Source organism: Rhinolophus sinicus, linkage group LG03 (genome assembly GCF_036562045.2).
Source record: "Rhinolophus sinicus isolate RSC01 linkage group LG03, ASM3656204v1, whole genome shotgun sequence".
In the NCBI taxonomy this organism is placed as follows: Eukaryota; Metazoa; Chordata; class Mammalia; order Chiroptera; family Rhinolophidae; genus Rhinolophus; species Rhinolophus sinicus.
The window spans coordinates 97,080,275-97,102,984 of record NC_133753.1 but is presented as its reverse complement, the minus strand read 5'-3'; the positions used below and the strand labels follow the sequence as shown (position 1 = coordinate 97,102,984).

General features: G+C 39.8%; 1 protein-coding gene and 1 pseudogene across 2 annotated transcripts in view; one reads left to right on the top strand and one right to left on the bottom strand.

The window, feature by feature from the left end:
- REC114 (REC114 meiotic recombination protein) overlaps window positions 1–22,710 on the bottom strand; it is a 63,615-nt gene that overhangs the window by 31,248 nt on the left and 9,657 nt on the right. The window contains exons 1-2 of one of the 2 annotated variants that reach the window (XR_012494865.1): window positions 19,834–20,365; window positions 19,416–19,505 (exon numbers count right to left, since the gene is read on the bottom strand). Coding sequence is in view for 1 of the 2 variants with exons in the window: in XM_019735926.2 (XP_019591485.2) it covers window positions 19,416–19,505 (90 nt within the window). In the remaining variant the exon portion in view is untranslated. Of the gene's footprint in view, window positions 1–19,415; window positions 19,506–19,833; window positions 20,366–22,710 lie in introns of those variants that run through there. The other variant, XM_019735926.2, reaches the window with a different exon arrangement.
- Window positions 7,944–8,732, top strand: LOC109449585 (large ribosomal subunit protein eL8; annotated as a pseudogene).

Here is a 22,710-nt window from a genome sequence, read left to right as displayed (position 1 = left end):
GTGGGACTAAATAAAAGGACTCAGGGTAATAGACTGAGAGCGCTAACAGCTCGGCCGGTGCTCCGTGAGTGCTAGATGTCCCGGTCACCTGGAGAGTTTCAGGCACTTGGGAGACCAGGTGAGAACAGCAGTGGGACAGCTCAGAGTGTCATCATGCAGACAAGTCACCAGCCAAAGGCCAACAAAAAATAAGGAAATATCGAGCTAAAAGCAAAAGCTAAGCTGAAGTCAAATGTTTGAAGTCCATAGTATTTATTGTTGATTTTGATGTGTCTGTGAATTTTACAAAACATCCGTCCTCAAAATAACTGGCATAAAACAGCAATCTTGAATAGCTTCAATACCTGCTAGCTTTTGTAAACACACACAACAAGGCAGGTCTCCTACTCTTTCGCTGTGTAAGGGAACCCGGAAGACGCCGACTGACAACAGCCACCTGCTTTAATGCCATCGTTCACTGGGATATGTTCTTTATTGCGTCCTGCTTCACGCCTCTACTTGGCCGTGTTCCTCAACATGAGGCAAAAAAAGCTCGCTGTGGTGGCAAGTCTTGGGTTTCCTCAGTCACAAAGCTTGGACAAAGTGGAAACTCACTGACTCTTCCCTGACTCTGCAGTTCAAATCCTGCTCTCTCTCCTCCCCATCCGCATCACTAGTAACTGCTGAAGTCAGGAGGTCTCATTAGAATTTGCCACCTCACCATGCTCAGCCGTGCTGACCTACTCAGCAGCTTAGTCTACTATTTTTTGCCTGATGATTGTAACGGGAAGAAAGAAAAGCTACATCCCCAAAGACAAACTCTGCCCCCCACCCCCCCAAAAAAAACCTTAAATCACAAATTTAGTGTTCAATAGCTCCTCTAAATACCTAGAGCAAACAGGATGGAGAAAAAAATGATCCCGGGCAGTGGATATGTGTATGGATTCAGAAACTTAGTAAGACAAAGTCACGCCAAGGACGCCTGCACACAGAGCTGTCACAGGTACCTAAGACTCTCAAAGCAAACTGGACAAAGAGCCAAGAGGAATAACACTCACAGTGCCTGACGGTGTGGCGTGCTTCACACATCCTCAGTAAAGCGCACCAGGTATATAACATTTCCAAAGCAAACAACAGGTTAAGTGCAGGAAAAAATGAACTTAATGTCATTTTTATAAGTCACATTTAACCTGGCAACATATTTTGTTACGTGAAACAAGGGAGTTTTCAAATCGAATAATCAAAGAAATACATTTCCTATTGCATAATAGTCTAGGGAATTCAGGAAGCTATTTATTGTACACAGCACAATGTGAGAATGTGTGCTGCTCTGTATGTCTACGATTTCCTCTTGGCTGTCTTCTGCCTCTGATCTCCATACAACTGTTTCTCTCCACGTCCATTCTCGGTCCTCCCTATAGCAGTAAGTGAGCAGTCTCAAGGAATTAACTCTTAAGTTTGTCCCTGAAAACAGCCTCTATTCTCTGACCACCCATAGGCATTTAACAACAAAATTATGACAACGTTACCAGTATATCATATTTCATAGTTTGCAAATCTATTTTACATACAGCAGGGCAGATGTGATTTCCATTTTACTATTGAGGGCACTGAAGGTGAGAATAGTTGAATATTTTGCCTATAGTTAAATTTCACGGTACACAGGGAAATTAAAGAACCTTGATATTCTAACTCATAAAATGGTGCTAGTGGCAAAGTAAATAATAATAGTAATGGATGATAATCTGCAGAATAAAGTAAATATCCATGAGTCCATGCTGATATAATCAAGTAAATGAATAAATAAATGAGGGAAACAGGCGGCCCTTTCCTACAATAGAATTCCAGTTAATAAATGTGGAAAGAATCATGGAAATAGAAAAATCACCATTTGGCAAACACCACAGTCATCACTGTGGGAGGCAAGAACCATCATGGGACTCTGAAATTAGTGGGCAAGTGGACAATGAGAATCAGGAAACTTACACACCTCACAATATCTTCCCACAAGATGCTTATTAATTACAACGGGAAGAAGAGTAACCTCTCAGTGGAGAAAGCTGGCAGATACCACTGTAACCAAGCGGCCAAGGTGATCAGTACTGGTAATGAGACGTATCGGCATCATGTACCTCCTGAGACGATGAACTGGGAAAGGCTGAACTCTCTGTTTATCACACATTCTACACAATGACTGGCCAGTTGCCTCAGTGTCAAGGTCATAAAAGACAAAGACTGAGGAACTGTCCCAGGTTGGAGGCACTCAAGGAGACACGATGACTAAATGTAATATGGGGTGCCATGACCCCCTGGGCCAGCAAGAGGACAGGGGACCCCTGGAGCAATAGGACGAGGTCTGTACCTTAGTTAGTACAGTGTCAGTGGTAACGCCCGGCTTTTATCACTGTTCTGCGCGACACGGTAACATTTGGGAAAGCTGGGTGAAGCGTATATGGGAATTCCTGGTACTAATTTTGCCACTTTTTGGTAAGCTTGAAATTATTTCCAAACAAAACATTTTCTAAAAGATTATGGCTTTGGTGCTCATAACCTAAACCACATCATTTGGAACTAGACTTTCTTTGTTTCCAGTGTATTGATTTTGTCTCCTCAATGAGCTCCACCAAAGGATTAAACATTCACAAGTATTGAATCATTTTAAAGGTTTAAAAAGGAGGGTTTAAGTAGTAATAGTCAAAGTAAAATCTGCTCATATCCCCTTAGTTAATGACTAGTGATATAAAAAAATGACAGCTTTTTTCCAACAATAATAAAAGATTTACCATTTTAAAAGAATCCAAGTAACATTGATCTAATTGAAAGTAGCATAGACGAACAAAGGAGGGAAAGAAACCTTATACCCAAGGTGTTTTCAGAAAGACCCTCAATTCCATAGCCTTTTGCAAGAGCAGGAATCCGGGTGCCTGGCTGAGGACCAGGACTAAACCCAGGCCAGTAATTTGAGGGGAGTAAATATGGCTGCAAATTAAACCAAGAATTATTTGGTCGCAGTCAAAAATAATAAGAGAAGCAAGGAAACTTTTCCAAAGATTTTTCTCTGTAAAAAATTTTAAGACTGTGGTATTTACAGTGTTTTGTTTTGATGACATTGCCGATGAGACAGATAACTGGTGAGCTACATGCGGATGCAAACTTTCATCATAGCCACAAGAAGCAACTTGAATTTAGCCTCAAAGAAGTACTTTTCTTCCAAACTACAAATCTAGTAAACTAAATGGGAGCACTAAAAATAAAGACATAATCTATAAAATCTCACAAATACGTCTGGCAATGAGATGTTAGGAAATGAGAAAAGGAGGGGGGCTGGGGGCTCTTGGGTCTTAAGCGTCAAAATTATTCTCTTTGTGAGTAGCTAATCTCCTTTCAAAAGCATTATCTCCAAGTTATGACTCACTTTAGAGAAAAGAGAAAAGATGAGAAAGAGAAGAAATGGTCAATACTATTGGCTTCATGAGTTTAAGATTTTCTAAGTTTTACTAAATACTAAACAGAAGCTCTGTTAAAAGCTGTCAAGAATCAGTCCCTAAAGAAAGCATAACGAGTACACAGAAGGCCACAATGAAGCACCACAGAACAAAAGTATAATCACAGTTTTAAAAACAAAGCAGGCTGGATAAGTCCTTCAATTCCCTACCAGAGCTATTACCACATCAGTGAAGCTAGATGTGCACTCACTTTCCACTTAGCATATCCAAGCAGCTCAAGCTCAGGTCAAAGACCGCCCAAGTACAGTGCCTCACTCGTCTGATCCACTATAGTAGTAAGTGAATTCTTTTCATCTACATAAATGGCCTTCAATTGTATTTGGATATTCTAGCCCACTGACAGCCCATCACCCAATTACTAAAACATAACCTCATCCGAGGTACGATGAACTTCCAAACACCACAGGAAATTGCAAAAGTTGAACTGTTTGTTACCCTGTGGTGAGAAAAGGTACATTTTGGTGGAATGCTTAAAGTGTTTCAGTGGAACAAGAAAATCAGAAAAATAATCTGAAATGTTTTATACTTCCAGATATGACAATATCTTAAATCGAGGCATTTAACTCACGCCTTCATCCCATCACAATTAAAATGCTAAAACAAACCTCAAACAGGACAGAACTACATCAATGCTAGAAACTAGGAATGGATGTCATTCATATGACAAAACTGTTGAAAAATTTCTGCAAGACATGGTAAGACAGATCTGGACAGAAGAAGGACGTCAAGAGCCAATAGTGACTTATCTTCCTGAGAAAGGATCGTTGTGACAGCAGAGGAGATACTGGCAAAAACACAATTAATAAGAAGCTAGGGAATGGGTGGGCCATAGGGAAAAATAAGAAACCCTCCATCTGGAGTCCGTATGACCAACAGCAATCAAGGGTACTGGAAGCAACTTTGCCCAGGATGTGCATTGCAGCATATCAAACAAGGATCTAGGAAATCTAAGAATTTCTCCCAGAAATGGTGGGCAGATGTATCGGGAAGGTAGACGGATAACTATAGTTCACAACTGGCCTTGTGGCTAGCACAATACCCATTCCTCATAGAAGACATTAGAGACATTTACACCCCCGACAGGCTCCCAATCCACTCCTCTCAGGCTTCTGGGATGATGGACAGAAATGTAAATTTCTATTAACCAAGTCTCTTATGTAATACTTGACAGGAAAATCTATTAGTATTCAAGGACAGTGAGGTTATTGCAGACGCATTCATCCACACAAATTGCAGACACATTCAACTCTAGATGAGACTTCTCCAAGCATAAGGATGAATAAAAGTTAAAGAAGAAGAAAGAGGAAGAGGAGAAGGAGGGGAAAGAGAACGGGTGTGCAGGGTGGGGTGTTAGCAGAGGAGAAGGAGAAAACAAGAAAGAGAAAAAACCATCCTGGGTCTACGAGATCATTCTGCTACAACAATAAGAGAGGAAAATAAAACACTCGAGACAGATAAAAAAGCATACAGTTTTGGGGAAAAACCTGGAGACAGAAGTAAATTTTAATTAAAATTGCACTACACGAAATTTAATACATTTAAAAAAAAAACAGGTTCTTTGAAACAAGATGAAAGATCAGATCTAGGGTAACAGATTGAGGTTTGGTTAAGAGCAAGGCAGATGCAAATAGGAAGCTGAAATAAGAAAGAAATAAGAAGAATAAAAGATACAATAGTAGAAAAATGTAATAGAATAAAAAATGTAACAATAGCAAAAGTAAAAATGACGTTAATGACAACCCAACAGAAAAATGAGCAGATTTCAAGACACTTCACAAAAAAGAACATCCAGATGACCAATAAACATAAGGAAAAATACACAATTTCCTTAGTAATTAGAAACACAGAAATTAAAACCATAATGAGGCATCACAACACGCCTACCAAAATTGCCAAAATAAAAACAAAGTACCAAGCATTGCCAAGAATGTGGAGCATTCTCAGACCTTATTAGTGGCAGTGTAAATTGGGCGCAATCACTTTGGAAACCTCTTCGGCAGCATGAGCTGAACAAAGGAATAACCTGTGACCTGTCTGTCCCTCAGCGATGCAGCAGCAGCAGCACTTAGGAGTTTGTTAGAAAAGCAAAATCTCAGAACACACCCAATACCTGCCAATTCACAATCAGCCTTTTACTAAGAGCCCAAGTAATTTATATGCAGATCAAAATATGAGAAGTGCTGTCCTATAATTCATCTATTCTACTTCAAAGTCATCCACTGCACTCCTAGTTATATGCCCAACAAAAATACATACAAGTATTCACCAAAAGATAGTTACTAGAATGTTCACAGCAGCACTATTTACTTTTTAATTTTTAAAAATATTATTAGTTTTTAAAAAATTTTTCAGTTACAGTTGGCATACATTATATTAGTTTCAGGACTTCAACACAGTGATTACACATTTATATAACTTACGAAGTTATAGAAGTCTAGTACCCACCTGACACCATACATAGTTATTACAATATTATTGATTATATTCCTTATGCTGCACTTTACATGTCCATAACTCCTTTTATAACTGACAATTTGTACATGTTAATCTCTTCCCCCTTTTCTCCCTTCCCCCACAACTTCCCATTGCAACTAACCATGTTCTCTGTATCTATGAGTTTGTTCCTGTTAATTTATTTTGTTTTTTTAGATTCCACATATAAGTGAAATCATGTGGTATTTGTCTTCCTCTGTCTGACTTAAATGGCAAGATTTCTTTTTTTTTTTTACAGCTGAGTAATATTCCATTGTATATATGTACCACATCTTCTTTATACATTCCTCTTTCGATGGACACCTAGGTTGCTTTCATATCTGGGCTATTGTAAATAATGCTGCAATGAACATAGGCATGCATATATCTAATTAGTGTTTTCATTTTCTTTGAATAAACACCTAGAAGAATTGCTGGGTCGTATTGCAGTTCTAGTTTTAATTTTTTGAGGAACCTCCATACTGTTTTCCATAGTGGCTGTACCAATTTGCAATCCCACCCACAGTGCACGAGGGTTCCCTTTTCTCCACATCCTCACCAACACTTGTTGTTTGTTGATTTGATGATGGCCATTCCGACAGGTGTGAGGTATGAAGATATTTCATTGTGGTTTTAATTTGCATTTCTCTGATAATTAGTGATGTTGAGCATCTTTTCATGTTTACTGGCCATCTGTATGACCTGACATGTCTATTCAGGTCCTCTGCCCATTTTTAATCAGACTTTTTTGTTTTTTGGGTTTTTTTGCTGTTAAGTTGTATGAGTTCCTTGCCTATTTTGGATATTAACCCTTTATCAGATATGTCATTGGCGAATATGTTCTCCCATTCAGTAGTTTGTCTTTTCGTTTTGTTGATGGTTTCCTTTGCTGTGTAAAAATTCTTTATTTGATGTAGTTCTATTTTTTGTTCTTTTGTTCCCCTTGCTTGAGGAGAACTATCCAAAAAAATATATTACTAAGAGCGATGTCAAAGAGTTTACTGTCTATGTTTTCCTCTAAAAGTTTTACGGTTTCGGGTCTTACATTTATTTACGTCGTTAACCCTTTTTGAGTTGATTCTTGTATGTTGTGTAAGAAATTGATCCACTTTCATTCTTTTACATGTGTCTGTCCGGTTTTTTCAATACCATTTATTAAAGAGACTGTCACTTCATTGTATATTTTTGCCTCCTTTGTCAGATTAATATGACCATATAGGCTTGGGTTTATTTCTGGGTTCTCTATTACTGTGTTCCATTGATGTATGTGTTCGTTTTTATTCTGTTTTGATTGTCTTGTAGTACAGTTTGATATCAGGTAGTGTGATACTCCAACTTTGTTCTTCTTTCTCAAAAAAGCTTTGGCTATTTGGGGTCTTTTGTGAATCTATGTAAAGGTTAGAATAATTTGGTCTAGTTCTGTGAAAAATGCCATTGGTATTTTGGTAGGAATTGCACTGAATCTATAGATTAGTTTGGGTTGTCTGGATGCTTTAACAATGTTAATTTTTCCTATCCATCAGCACAGTCTAGTCTTCCATTTATTTGTTATCTTTCTCTATTCTTTCTTCAATGTCTTATGTTTTCCGAGTACAGGTCTCTTCTCTCCTTAGCTAAATTTACTCCTAGGTATTTAATTCTTTTTAATGCAATTGTAAATGGGATTCCTTTCTTAATTTCTCTTTCATGATAGTTCATTATTGGTGCATAAAAATGCAACCGATTTTTGAATATTGATATTTCATCCTCCTGCTTTACTGAATTCATTTTTGTGGATTCTTTAGGGTTCTGTATATACCATCTAGTATCATGTCATCTGCAAATAATTATAGTTTTACTTCTTTTCTAATTTGGATGCCCTTTATATATTTTTCTTGTCCGATTGCTCTGTTGACTTCCAATACTATGTTGAATAAAAGTGGTGACACTGTTTTGTCTCGTCCCTGATAGTAAAGAAAAGCTTTCATTCTCCTCCTGCTGCCCAAGATGCTGAAAGGAAAGAAGGCTAAGGGGGAAAAGGTGGCGCCAGCCCCTGCTGTCATGAAGAAGCAGAAGGCCAAGAAGGTGGTAAATCCCGTTTGAGAAAAGGCCAAGATTTTGGCATTGGAAAGGACATCCATCCCCAAAGGGACCTCACCCGCTTTGTCAAACGGCCCTGGTACAGGGTATGGCTGCAGCGGCAAAGAGCTATTCTCTGTAAGTGCCCAAAAGTGCCTCCTGCCATTAATGAACTCACCCAGGGCTTGGACTGCCAGACAGCGACTCAGCTGCTTCAGCTGGCCCACGCGTACAGACCAGAGACAAAGCAAGTGAGGAAGCAGACTGTTGGCTCGGGCTGAGAAAAAAACTCCCGGCAAAGGGGGTGTCCCCACCAAGAGGCCATGTGTCCTCTGAGCAGGGCTTCACATTGTCACCACTTTGGTGGGGAATGAGAAGGCTCAGCTGCTGGTGACAGCACAGGAGGTGATCCCATTGAGCTGGTGGTCTTCCTGCCTGCCCTGGGCCATAAGACGGGGGTTCCCTTCTGCACTATCAAGGGCAAGGCCAGACGGGCACCTAGTCCACAGGAAGACGTGCATCACGTGGTCTTCACACAGGTTAACTCAGAAGGGAGCACTAACTAAGCTGGTGGAAGCTACCCAGACCAATTCCAACGATAGATATGATGAGATCTGTTGTCACTGGGGAGGCAACATCCTGGGCCCCAAATCAGGGGCTCATATTGCCACACTGGAAAAGGCAAAGGCTAAAGAACTGGCCACCAAGCTGGGCTGAGCGTACACTGTTGAGTTTTCTGTACATAAAAGTAATACAAATTCTTCTTCAGCCAGTGTTAAAAAAGCTTTTAGCTTTTCACTATTGCGTATGATGTTAGCTGGGTTTACCATATATGGCCTTTATTATGTTGAGGTACGTTCCCTCTATTCCCACTTTGCTGAGAGTTTTTATCATAAGAGGATGCTGGATTTTGTCAAACGCTTTTTCTGAACTTATTGATATGATCATATGATTTATTTTCCATTTTGTTCATGTGGTGCATCACATTAATTGATTTGTGGATTTTGAACCAGGCTTGCATCCCAGGAATAAATTGCACTTGATCATGATGTATGATCTTTTTAACGTATTGCTCAATTTGGTTTGCTAATATTTTGTTCAGTATTTTTGCATCTATGTTCATCAGGGATATTGGCCTATAACTTCCTCACTTCCTCCCACCTTCCTTCCCTCCCTCCCACCTTCCCTCCCTCCCTCCCTCCCTCCCTCCCTCCCTCCCTCCCTCCCTCCCTCCTTTCCTTTCTTTTTTGTAGTATCTTTGTCTGGTTTTGATATCAGGGTAATGTTGGCCTTATAAAATGAGTTTGGGAACCTTCCTTCCTCTTGAATTTTTTTGAAATAGTTTGAGAAGAATAGGTATGAATTCTTTGAATATTTTGTAAAATTTCCTTTGAAGCTATCTGGTCCAAAACTTTTGTTTGTTGGGAGTCTGTAAACCTTTCAGAGATTTTAGGAAACTGCACAGCATGAGCTGAAGCAGCACATTTGTGTGGAAAAGCTGCTGAAAGATGTTTGGACAGAGTGTGTGAGCTGGATAGTGTTGGGTCTCAGGGAATCACCAGGATGGAGTGAATTGTGTTAACCAGGTTAATGGAGAGTTCAGATTTGGTGCCTACCTGGGTCTGTAGGCTGGGTTGGGGGTGGGGTCAACAAAGGAACAATGGTGCTTGCCAGCACTTCCATCCATCCAGGAGAGAGCTACCCTGACCCCTGCCTCTCCAACCATCACCCTGAAGCTAGTCAATTCATTTCCTCCCCATATGATACTGGTACTTTTCAAGCCACTGCCCCTGCACTGGGACTCTGAGCAAATGAGTTTGTGAGCAAGTAAGTCTGTGCAGGAGCTTTGAGGTCCCCAGACACAAATCTCACTGATTTTCACAGCCAGATGTTATGGGGACTTTTCTTCCCTGCAACGGAGTCTCGGGCTAGGGGGCCCAGCATGGGGCTGGGACCTCTTGCTCCTCTGGGGGGACCTCTGAGGTCCAGATACCCTCCCAATTCTTAATGGTCACAGGTGGGCGTGGGACCAGCCCATTCCATGTCTCTGCCCTTCCTACCAGTCTTAGCATGGCTTCTTTATGTCCTTAGTTATAGGGATATAACTGTTCAGCTAGTCTTCAGGTGGTTCTCAATGATAAGTTCTATAATTTAGTTGTAATTTTGTTGTGGTCATGGAAGGAGGCGAGCACAACATCTATCTACTCTGCCATCTTGATCAGAAGTCCCTGCACTATTTCTAATAGCTAAAAATTAAAAATTACTCAAACACCCATGGATACACAATGGACAAGTAAATTGTGATATAGTCACCAAATAAGAATGGACAATCTATAACTGCATACAATATGGACAAGACTCATATATAATAATGAGTAAAAGAAGACATACAAAAACAAGTCCTGTACTATTCATTTTATATAAAGTACAAAAACAGGCAGAACTAATCTGTATTGTCAGAAATCAGAATAGTGATTAACCTTTGGGAGGGGGGTAGTATACAGTAGTGAGCAGGAGGGAACATGAGAGAGGCTCATGGGTACTCAAATGTTCTGTTTCTTAGGTACAAACTGCCACCTATAAAATAAATAAGTCCTGGGCTGTAATGCACAGCATGGTGACTATAGTTAATAATACTGTCTTGCATATTTGAAAGTTGCTAAGAGAGTAGATCTAAAAAGTTCTCATCACAAGAAAAAATTGTTGTAACTATGTAAGGTGACGGATGTTAACTAGACATACTGTGGTAATTATTCCACAATACATACAAATATCAAGTAATTATGTTGCATACCTGAAACTAACATAATGTTGCATATCAATTATAACTTGAAAAAAGTTCTCTTTCTTAACCCGGCCAAGAAGCATATGAAAGATGCGCTGCACCAGTTTCCCAGGAACTTAGAATTAGACCACAATGACGTACCACTACACAACACTAGAATACCTGAAATTATAAAAATTGACAATACCAAGCGTTAGCAAGAAGGTAGAGCAATATGGACTATCCAGCAGAGCTGTTGGGAAAGCAAAATCATACAACCACGTTGAAAACTAGTACAGCAGTTTCTTCTAAAATTAAATATACACTTACCATGGAACCCAGCAATTTTACTCCTAGGTTTACACCCAAGAGAAATTAAAACATATGTCCACACAAAGACTTGTATACAAATGTTCATAGCAGCTTTATTCATAATTGCCCCAAGCCAGAAATAATCCAAATATCCATCAACAGGTGAATGAATAAACAAATTATGGTGAATCCATAAAATAAAATTCTAATCAGCAATCAAAGAGAACGTGATACACACAGCAACATGGACAATTCTCAAAAACATTTTTCTGTGTAAAAGAAGCCAGACACAAAGAGTACACACTATATAATCTCATTTACTTTGTTAGCAAATCAAAACTAATTGTAATGACAAAAAGCAGAGCAGAAAGGCAGAAAGTGGTTGCCTGGCAATGGAGGTAGGTGGGCATGAGGAAATTTTGGGGCTAAAAGAAATGTTTCATATAATAATTATGATGGTGGTTTATACAGTTGTATACATTTATCAAAAGTCAGTGAGTACATTTTATTCTATATAAGTTATATGCTAATAAAATTCATTTTCTAAAAAGCCACTGACAAATCAAGAAAAAAGACTTCAACATACAAAGAGTAAGTATTCGTACTCTAGAGAGAAAATGCCAGTAATACCAACAACAAAACCTCAGTATCCCGATAGAAAATGTGAAGAACACTGTGGATTTCCAGAATGCTGAAAAGCTCACAGAAACACTTGAGCACTGACTGCTTTCAATTAGGAAAAAACACAGATGTGAATCCAGTACTTGTAAACATTCCCTTACCCAGAAGCTAACTGATAAATGTTTCCAGTGTGGTAACATAAGTCACAAGTATAAAAGGGTTATGGTTTAGCAAACGGTGAGTTTTTCCAGAGCCTGGCAAAAACCAGTGTCATCAAACAACAGGATTAGGGAAAGCTGTGCTGAGATTCCCTGTATCTGCTGCAGTCATGTGTGGTCACCTCACTTCTAATAAGATTATATTCCCTTTGCCAATGAAGCAAGGAACATAATCTAACTCTAATGTGTATGAGTGAGCTTTCTCCTTTCACCCACCGAATTGCATCATTTGGTGTCAGAAGTGAGACTGGCACAGACATACCACACCACCCTTGTTGGTATGAAGTGTTGGAAGGCGTGTTGGCAAGGCAAGTGAGGGAACTGCTGCCTGAGGAAGTCTGGGTGGAGACGAGATAGATCAGAGCAGTTATGTGAGTATTTTTCTGAGTAGTCGTAAGAGTGGAGTCTACACACTATTCTTTTACTTCTGATGAGTTGAACCCAATGTATAATTTAAAGGGGGAAAGTTAAGATAGTCTAAGGCATAATTAACTGGTATCTCACTAACGAAGGTGGTGAGGATGATCACAGACTCTTAAGGAGAACTGAGAAGCCAGGGAGATGAGAGCGGTGTGAGGCATACGGAGGACCCTGTCACACGCCTCTCAGATGGGTAGTCAGCAGCTTTTCAGGTTAGTAATGCATAAGAGCTAGTTTATTTAAATTAGGAAAAGTATAAAAATAGATAAGTGAAGTGCTTCAACTCTTGCTAACCCAACTCTGTACGAGAAATAACAAAACGCACACACAAAGGGATATTCATTGATATCGATGGTTTTAAATATGGGAAGATAGTGATAATAAAGTTATGAAGAGCTCTGTCTTTCTCAATATTTCCTGAAAAAGTGGCCAAAGAAAAGACTGGTTCTAATTTAAAGAGTTTAAGTGAATGGCTTGATTTTAAATGTTTGTGTTAAATCTTTCCTCACAGAAAATTCTGAAGTTGAGACTGTGATTTGGACAAATATTTTTAAAACTAACTAGGTTAAAATTAGTGTCGGAAGGTTCCAATTTCACTTAAATAGGAGTATAATATTTTCACTGGTAAACAGTAAGACAATTTCTTTTGGGAGAATAGTTAGGTTGGGTGTGAAAAGTAAAAAGGAAAACAAAACAAAAACTATGAACCCCATCATTTCCCGGACGACCCATATTTCCCAAGAAAACAGAATTCAAATAGTCTCAAGATCATTTAACTTCTGTGTTTAAGACATAATTTTATTTAGGTGAAGACATTTGTGCTGGATCAGAACCAACTGAGACAAAAAGGAATGGCTAGAAATAGAGGCTAAAGTCTAAGGAAATAATTACCCCCATTTGGATATTTTTAGAACCTTGGCTTGAGACTTTGACTTTTGGAACCTCTGATCTGAGAAGGCAGATGCTGATAAAAGGTGGATCTTTACAGAATTACAATTAAAAACAGAGTATGTTTTTAAATTTAAAGAAACATCACAAAAGGAGTTATGAATTTTTTTAAAAGCATGTGAGAAAGGGGAAATGGATGGCAGTCACTGAGGGGTCAGTTCACTATGACCCGGAGCTCCGGCACCGGGGGGAGGGGCCAAGCAGAACTGAGAGGCAGCAAAGAAGCAAAGCAGCAGACGGCAGGAGAATCTTACACTTGAGGGTACAGCAAGCAGCAGAACTCTGTCCCCCACGCCTCTGTGTCCCACCCTGAAAAGGGCTCACAGTGCTCATCACATACCTCGCCTAATTTGAAAAAAGAAACAAGGGAGAAGAAGGAAATCACATGAGACCCAGAAGCTACATTCACTAGCTGGTGTATGTGTACTGTGTTCTATGTTTGGACAGGTATTATAAGTTTTTAAAAAGCCTACAACTCAAAAACCAAATCAGAAAATAGGCAAAGGACTTGAATGGATATTTCTCCCAAGAAGACATACAAATTGCCAAGAAGTACATGAAAACATATTTAACCTCACTAATCAGCAGGGAAATGCAACTCAAACCCACAAAGAAATACTACCTCACTTGAATGCAGGTGCTTACTGAACAAGCAAAATGGAAACCTTTGGTGTTATTGGACATGAAGCTATAGTTTAATCTGAAGTATTGAGTTCCCATGGATCTCCTAGGAGGTGGCAATCAGAAAACTAAGAAATTAAAGGGAAATTAAGTTAAATAGCTGCCCAGGTCCAAGCAGAAAGCCCAAAGTCTTGTTGACCTATTTGGACTTCTGCAAAATCATATCACAGAGATGGCTGCCACTGGGCCCTAGCAATCAGCTTCCCTGAAATAAATGACTTTGTTTTGGTTTTGCAGCTTCCACAAAAATGTGATAGTACAAATATAGTATATTTTAATCCACGCCAACAATTGGATTCCCCTACTAAAACGGAAGTGGTTAAAACTTTCCATGGCTGTCCTGTCCCTACCTTTTATGGGAAAAATTCTAAAAATATATCACCACCCAGAATAGTATGAGGGGAGAGGGTATATAAATGTAATACTAACATGAAATTGCAACTGAAATGTATTATAATCCAAATCTGTTTGTTCTTCTAAGTTTTGGTTCTTATGAAACAGAAAAAATACTATGAATAAATTGCATGAGCTGACAAAAACTTTTTTAATTTAGGGGTTAAAATGCTTTAAAGATATATGTATTTTTATTTTCGTCACACTTATACATGTACATAATTTTAAAAATCAAATACTTCTTCAATAAAGGTTGATTCAGTTAATAAATGAATATTTTAAAAATTTATTGTATCAACAGAACTAAAAAAATGAAACCATCTCAACAGATCCAGAAAAAGCATTCAACAAATTTCAACTCCTAGTCATGATTAAACTAGATTAAATATGATTAAACGCCTATTCAGCAAACTAGAATAGAAGGGAACTTCCTCAACCTCATAAAGGGTATCTACAAAAACCCTACAACTAACATTACACTTATTGATGAAAAGACAATGCCTTCCGCCTAACATCAAGAAGAAGGCAACTCTTGCCATCTCTACTCAACATTGCAAACAATGTCCTCGCCACTGTATTGTGGGGAAAGCGACGGGGGAGAGTGTAGAGACTGGAAAGGAAGAATGGAAAATCACGTATTCACAGACAACAGGTCATCAATGTAGAAAATCCTACAAAAAATCTACAAAAAGCTGTAGAACTAATAAATGAGTTCAGTAATATCACAGGATACAAGGTCAACATGAAAAAAATCAATGGTCTTTCTACACACAAGCAACAAACTATTAGATACTGAGATTTATAAAACTCTATTTAGAGTCACATAAAAACTATGAAGTATTTGTGGATAAACTTAGCTAAATATGTGCAAGACCTATCGTGGAAATTACAAAACATAGCTGAGAGAAAGTATATAAAAAAATAGAATAAATAAAAAATATAAATAAATGCAGAGTTATAACATGTTCATGGATCTGAAGACTCAATATTAAGATGTTAATTCTCCTCAAAATGACTTACAGATTAGGGGCCGGCCCGGTGGCTCAGGCGGTTGGAGCTCCGTGCTCCTAACTCCGAAGGCTGCCGGTTCCATTCCCACATGGGCCAGTGGGCTCTCAACCACAAGGTTGCCAGTTCAATTCCTTGAGTCCCGCTAAGGGATGGTGGGCTCTGTCCCCTGCAACTAAGATTGAACACAGCACCTTGAGCTGAGCTGCCTCCTGGATGGCTCAGTTGTTGGTTGGAGCGCAGGCTCTCAACCACAAGGTTGCCAGTTCAATTCCTCGACTCCCACAAGGGATGGTGGGCAGCGCCCCCTGCAACTAAAATTGAACACAGCACCTTGAGCTAAGCTGCCGCTGAGCTCCCGGATGGCTCAGTTGGTTGGAGCGTGTCCTCTCAACCACAAGGTTGCTGGTTCGACTCCCGCAAAGGATGGTGGGCTGTGCCCCCTGCAACTAGCAACAGCAACTGGACCTGGAGCTGAGCTGCGCCCTCCACAACTAAGACTGAGGGACAGCAACTTGGAGCTGAACGGCGCCCTCCACGACTGGGATTGAAAGAACAACTTGACTTGGGGAAAAAAAAAGTCTTGGAGGTACACACTGTTTCCCAGTGAAGTCCTGTTCTCCTTCCCCAATAAAATCTTTAAAAAAAAAAAAGATTTACAGATTAAAAGCAATCCCAATCAAAACCCCAGCAGTCTTTTTTGTAGAAAAGCTGATTCTAAAATTTATATGTAAATGCAAATGACCTAGAATAGCCAGAACAACTTTGAAAAATAACACAGTTGACGGCATTATACCACTGATGTCAAAAATTACAAAAAAAGCTAAAGTAATCAAGACAGTGTGTCATTGGACTAAGAACAGATATATAGGTCAACAGAACAGAAAAGAGGGTCCAGAAATGGACCCACACATACATGATAAATGGATTTTCAACAAAGGTGCCGAGGTAATTCAACAAGAAAACGCTAGCTTTTCAATTAATAGTGCTGCAACAATTGTCATCTGCATGCAAAAAAATCAACCCCGACCCAATTAACTCAATGGTTCCAGAAGTAGATTCCTGAGATCCATGATTATATTCCACATTTCAATACCACACTGCTTTCATTGAGGGGAAGAAGGCAAGCTTCACAAATTAATAATAATAATATTAAATAATACTAAAAATTCAAAATGGGCCATAAGCTTAAATGTAAGAGCTAAGACTATAAAAATTCCAGAAGAAAACAGGAAAATGTCATTGCAATCTTGTAGTAGACAAAAATTCCATAAATAGCATACAAAAAAGCATGAATAAAAAAATAAAAAAATTGGACTACAAAATTTTAGGTTTCTGCTTCAAAAGACAGTGCTAAGAAATGAAAAGACAAGCCACAGAGTGGGAGAAATATCTGCAGAATACATTTCTGATAAAAGAGCTGTAATCAGAGTAAGAACTCTTAAAATTCAAATATAAAAAGACAAAATTAAAAATGGTTAAAAGATATGAACAGACCCTTCATCAATAAGATATACAAATAGCAAATACATGAAAAGATGTTCGATAGCCTTAGTCATTAAGAGAATGCAAATGAAAACCACCATGAGCTACCACTACACACCCACTAAAACAGTTAAACTTAAAAAGACTGACAATACCAAGTGTTGGTGAGGACGTGAAACAACTGGAACTGTCATCGTTGCTTCTGGGACTGTAACTTTGCAAAACAGTTCTGCAGTTTCTCATAAAGTTAAACACAGATAGACCATACGACTCAGCAAGTTCCTCTCTTGGGAATTTACCAAAGAAAAATGAAAATACATGTTCACATAAATGCTCGTATACAAATGTTTGTGTCAACATCATTCATGATAGCCAAAAATGTAAACAACCCAAATGTCTATCAAAAGTTGAACGGATAAGGGGCGGCCGGATGGCTCACTTGGTTAGAGCGTGAGCTCTCAACAAGGTTGCCGGTTCAATTCCCGCATGGATGGTGGGCTGCGCCCCCTGCAACTAAGATTGAAAACAGGCAACTGGACCTGGAGCTGAGCTGCGCCCTCCACAACTAGATTGAAGGACAATGACTTGGAGCTGATGGGCCCTGGAGAAACACACTGTTCCCCAATATTTCCCAATAAAAAACGTAAAAGAGTTGAATGGATAAGCAAATTAGGTTTACGCATACAATGGGATACTATTCAGTAATGAAAAGGAATGAACGGTACGGATGAATCTCAAAAAGGTTACCCTAAGTGGAAGAAGCCAGATACAAAAGAGTACGTATTGTATGATTTCATATATATGAAATTCAAGAAAAGGCAAAACTATGATGACAGAAAGCAGAGCAGCGGTTTCACTAGGTGCCGAGTGGAGGCAGAGGAAACTGACTGCAAAGGGGCAGGAGGAGATTTTGGGGGTTAAATGAAATGTTCATATGATTGTGGTGGTGGTTATACAACTATATACATTGATCAAAAGACATCAAACTGAACACTTAAAATTAGTGAATTTTATTTTATGTAAATTATACTTCAGTAAAGGTGATTTTTAAGTAGAGTTTGAAGATTTTAAAAAATATTACTCAATATCTACGTTATATATACATATGCAACCTACTCCAAATTGTAGTTATTCTTATTTCTCATAGTAGGTATCTTATAACTTGATAAACTTGGTTTTATAACTGCAGTGCGAAAATCATTCTATCCATATGTACGATACAAAGAAACCTTTACCATTTTATAACAACATTTACCACTGGTGCAAACAGATGGTGCAGAGACAAAGCACAGGGTGGCCCCCTGTTGACTGAGGAAGCCAAATGGCTTTAATGTCACCATTCAGCGAAGACCCACAATATTGACAGGGAGAACTAGCTGCGTTCTAGGCATCCTTCAGTCCACCATCTGGAATGTTCTTTACTGGAAGCTGAAGAGAAATCTTATCTCTTGCAACTGATGCACAAACTCTAACAATGGCAGATAAAGCAAAACAGTCCAACCAGGGCTGCAGTTTTGAAAGTCACAGGAACACAAAGGTGACTCTGCAGGTCACCTCACATTCAAGGATAAGGCACTATTCCTCTTAATGGAGAGATGAGCCGTCACAGTGCACGACTGTGGGGTGCTGCCATCACTTATAATACAATATGTAAGGGAGTCACCAAAAATTCATGTCTTTTAAACATATTTGACCTATTTGTTTATTGTTATTTCTTCCTACTAGAATGATGACACACTACAATGACAGGGATTTTTGTTTCTGCTGTTCACTGCTATCCCGGGCACCCAGAACAATGCCTAGCATATAGCAATTGCTCAATAAATATTTGTTTAATGACTAAATTATGCCTCTGTAGATATTCAGTAAATATTTGTAGAAATTTGTATCTATGTAGATATTATTCACAACTAAATGATGTAATAACCTTCCCTTACATTTCCTTTCTTATACAATTTCTTTGATTGGAAGTTAATAATTGTCTTGTTTCCTCAATCATTTTTGTTTCTAAATACCAATTAAACTTTCAAGCACGATGATTCTTATTTTCTTTTATATATTTCTTCATTACAAAAATTTCCTATAGTATCGGTGTGTATTTAGAATAAAGACCAAATGCTTCTTTATACAATTAGAGTCGGATAGAGGGCTATATCAAGTAACAATAGCATGCTTCAACTTTTCTTTTAGCTATTTCTTCAAATCTATTCCTCTGTCTATGCTCTTTACCCTATCTGGAAAATCCTCCACACATTTCTCTATAAATATAGCCTGTTTTCAACACAATCTCCCCAATTAAGACTCCTTTTCAACACTGGTTAATTTCAATCCTTTGATCCACTTCAACTCCCAACAAAAACCTTAAACCCCTTTAGGGCAGGCAATATGCAGTATGTTTTTCCCACTGTTACAGAACATTCCATAAATGCTTATTTGCTGAATCTGATGGATTTCAGTGAGACTAAAGAAGCATGAGGAAACAAAAGTTAATGTAAAGCTACAAAGATAAAGAAAGAAATTTGCATATTCAACTATATGCATAAAACCTACCAGTAGTGTCTGTCCTTGGGAAATGAAGAAATGACCTGATACAACTATGGTGAGAACAAGATACCCAGATTCTTCACTGGAGTCAAAAACCTTAGGGGGGGGGGGGGAGAGAGAGAGAGAGAGAGAGAGAGAGAGAGAGAGATTTATTTCTGTAATAGTAATAAACTTATCATACTGATAACCAAACTATCTTCTCACATTGATATTCCTACCCCGGTGGTTCCTTTCTTCCCACTTAATCTGTAATCATTCCCTTACAGTTTCAAGTTTATCCTCATATAAGGGCTAACAGTCAGGCTTCTTCAAAATGTAACAAAAACCAGTATTTTGAAACAGAAAGAATACTAGATTGAGAATCAAGAGATGTGGGACCCCAGCCAACCACTTTTCAGTTACATTTTAATAAATCATGCATTACCTTTGGGCCTCAATCTCCTTTCTGTAAATGGGGATAACGCTTTACCAGTGCACGTGAGACTGCACAGCCCCCGTCTCTTCAGCCACACAATGTCATATTTCATAACCCCACAGTTCCTTATTTCATAATTGCTCGAAACCTGGTGCTTTCCTTTGTATGAGCTTTAATTCCGGAAACTTCCTTCAGAGACAGCAGGTGCATATCCTTTGCCCACGTCTCCATCCCTTCCTGCACCAAGCCGTCCAGAACTCCAGTTCTCTCCTGGACTGTGAGATCACGGCCACGCACGGCAGAGGAACAAAACAGGAAGACCCGCAGTTCCTGACACTGTCAAGTGTTATACCAGTCCCACATTTTTACATGGAGAGTAATAAATATTCACCTCATTTAATCCACTGTAATTTACATTTTCTGTCACTCAGAGCCCATCTAAATCCTAATACAAAATATAACCTAATCACTCTTCCCACAAGCTGCGCGAAAGAATAACTCTCCCCCTCCACTTCTTCTGCCTCTGGCCGCCCCTCCTCCACTCCGGTTCAAGCCGTTGTTCTCAGTCTAGTTGTGTAGGACACAGCTCCCTGGCCCATGCTATTATTAGGAGCCTTGTGCTCCCTCTGCTGAGGAAGTCGGTCGCCGGTCGTTCGCCGGCCACTTGAAAAAATAACGCTTGATGACACCCTAGGTCTTTGTAAGAGAAGCAGCAGTGTCCAGCAGCATGGGGACTGGCTTCAGGGGGGCCCGAGTTTTAGAGTCAGCTCTTCCACTCCCTATGTAAAGCGTCAGCAAGCTGCTCAACACACAGGGCCTTAGCTCCCTGTCTCTAAAATGGTAATAAGACCTAAAGAGTTGTGAGAATTAAATGGGAAGAGGTTTATAAAAATACTTTCGAAAGTGTAAAGTACTATATAGTACCAGTATTACTTTGTCAACTGTTCCCTCTTCCCCGCCCTTCCTTCAGAATTGGGGCATGAGGATGCACTGACCTAGACAGTCACCCCAGAGTTTCTGATTCAGTAGGTGGAGCAGGACCCACGAATCTACATTTTCAGCAAGCACCCCCAGAGAATCTGTTGAAAGTAGTCTGCCCAACACACCTTGACAAACACTGTCTAAGGATAAGGCCCTGCCTATTGCAATCCTGTGCTTGAGTGCCCCAATTTAAGATTGTGACGAAACACAAGGACAGTTACAAAGCCTCTCCAGTGCCTAAGTGAATGCCAAGTACCCAGTAGATAATTTAATAATATTATGTTGAACTGATGAAGGGGAAAAAGACAAAGTGGAACTGAATCAAATGACCGACCCACTGTGAGTTTCCACTTCTGCTCAACATAAAGTAATTGGGACTGAATTTACCCTCCTGCCCAAAATAAACAAACAAATGAACAAAAACTAGACAAATTAGAGGAAACAATAGTTTTCAAGACACTGGATTGATGTAATAAAGGACATGATTCCTGAGAAGTAATGGCAACCAAAGGAGGTGAGCCTTAGCCTTGCACCCGATTACTTCTCGAAAAAGTTTTCAGGCTGAAGTCCTAGGAGGAGCCTAGGCAGAACCTGGCAAGGGGTCCCTGAGTTGAGGCGATAGAGTTGCGGGTCCAGGGAGGTCAGTGTGTCTAGAGTCTGCAGTTCAGAAAACGAGAGAGAGGAGAGCTACACAGAAAGTGAACTCCCGATACCTGCAGAGACCCCTTAAGTCTTCAGCACACCTGTGTGTGAGCAAACACCCAGAGCCTAGGCAAAGAGCCACCTACAAGGATTTAAGGGAATAATCCCAGAAGCTCACGCATGGCACGGAATAGTGCCTGTTCTCATTATCCAGAGTGAAAAACCTCATAATTTAAGGGACTTTGGGTACAGTACTCTGAAGAGTTTGCCTCAGGAATGGGAAAAAGATTAGCTACCCTAATCCCACCTGACAAAGCCTAAAAGACTTAAAAGGGTTAAACTGTTTTCAGATAACTTATTCCAGAAAAAAAATCTTAAGAATATTTATAGAAATACAAAAATATCCTGTACCCAACAGGGTAAAATACACAACATCAGGCATCCAAACAACAATTACAAGGCCTGTAGAGAACTACTATTTTAAAAATAATTGTTGGACTTCAGGCAAGATGGTGGAGTCAGTTAACGCTGGGCTTGCCTCCTCCTATGACAACATCAAAATTACAACTAAATTAGAACCACCTGAAGACTAGTTGAACAGAACTCCTGTAACTAAGGATATAAAGAAGAAATCATGCCAAGACTGGTAGGAGGGACAGAGACAGAAAACGGGCTGGCCCCATACCCACGTGTGGCAGTAAGGAATTCTCAGCTATGGAGGTTTCCATGAGGAGTGAGGGGTCCCAGCCCCACACTGGGCTCCTCAGCCCAGACTACCAGTGCCAGGAAGAGGAATCCTCACCCCTGGCTGTGAAAATCAGCAAGGATTCCATCCAGAGGAGAAAGGGCTGCTGGAGTCCCATGCATTCCACTTAAAGGGCCCGAGAGCAGACTTACTCGCTGACAGACTAACTTGCTCTGAGTTCCAGTGCTGGGGCAGCACTTGAAAGCACCAGGGAGCTATAAGGAGGAACTGACTTGTCTGACTTTAGAGCGAGGGCTGGAGGGGCACCTCTCTCTGAGACCAAACTGCTGGCAGGCACCGTTGTTCCTTGTTGAGCCCTTCCCCCACAGAGCCAGCAGGCAGATGCTATTGTTCCTTTGCTGACCCCATCTGCATCCAGCCTGCAGGCGCAGGTGGGCACCAAGTCTGATTCTCCATCAAACTCACCTCACCTTGGTGATTCTCTCAGAACCTGCTTTACCTAACCCATGCACCAGCCCAAACCTCTTTCAGTGGCTGTTCCCTACAAGTTGCCAGCC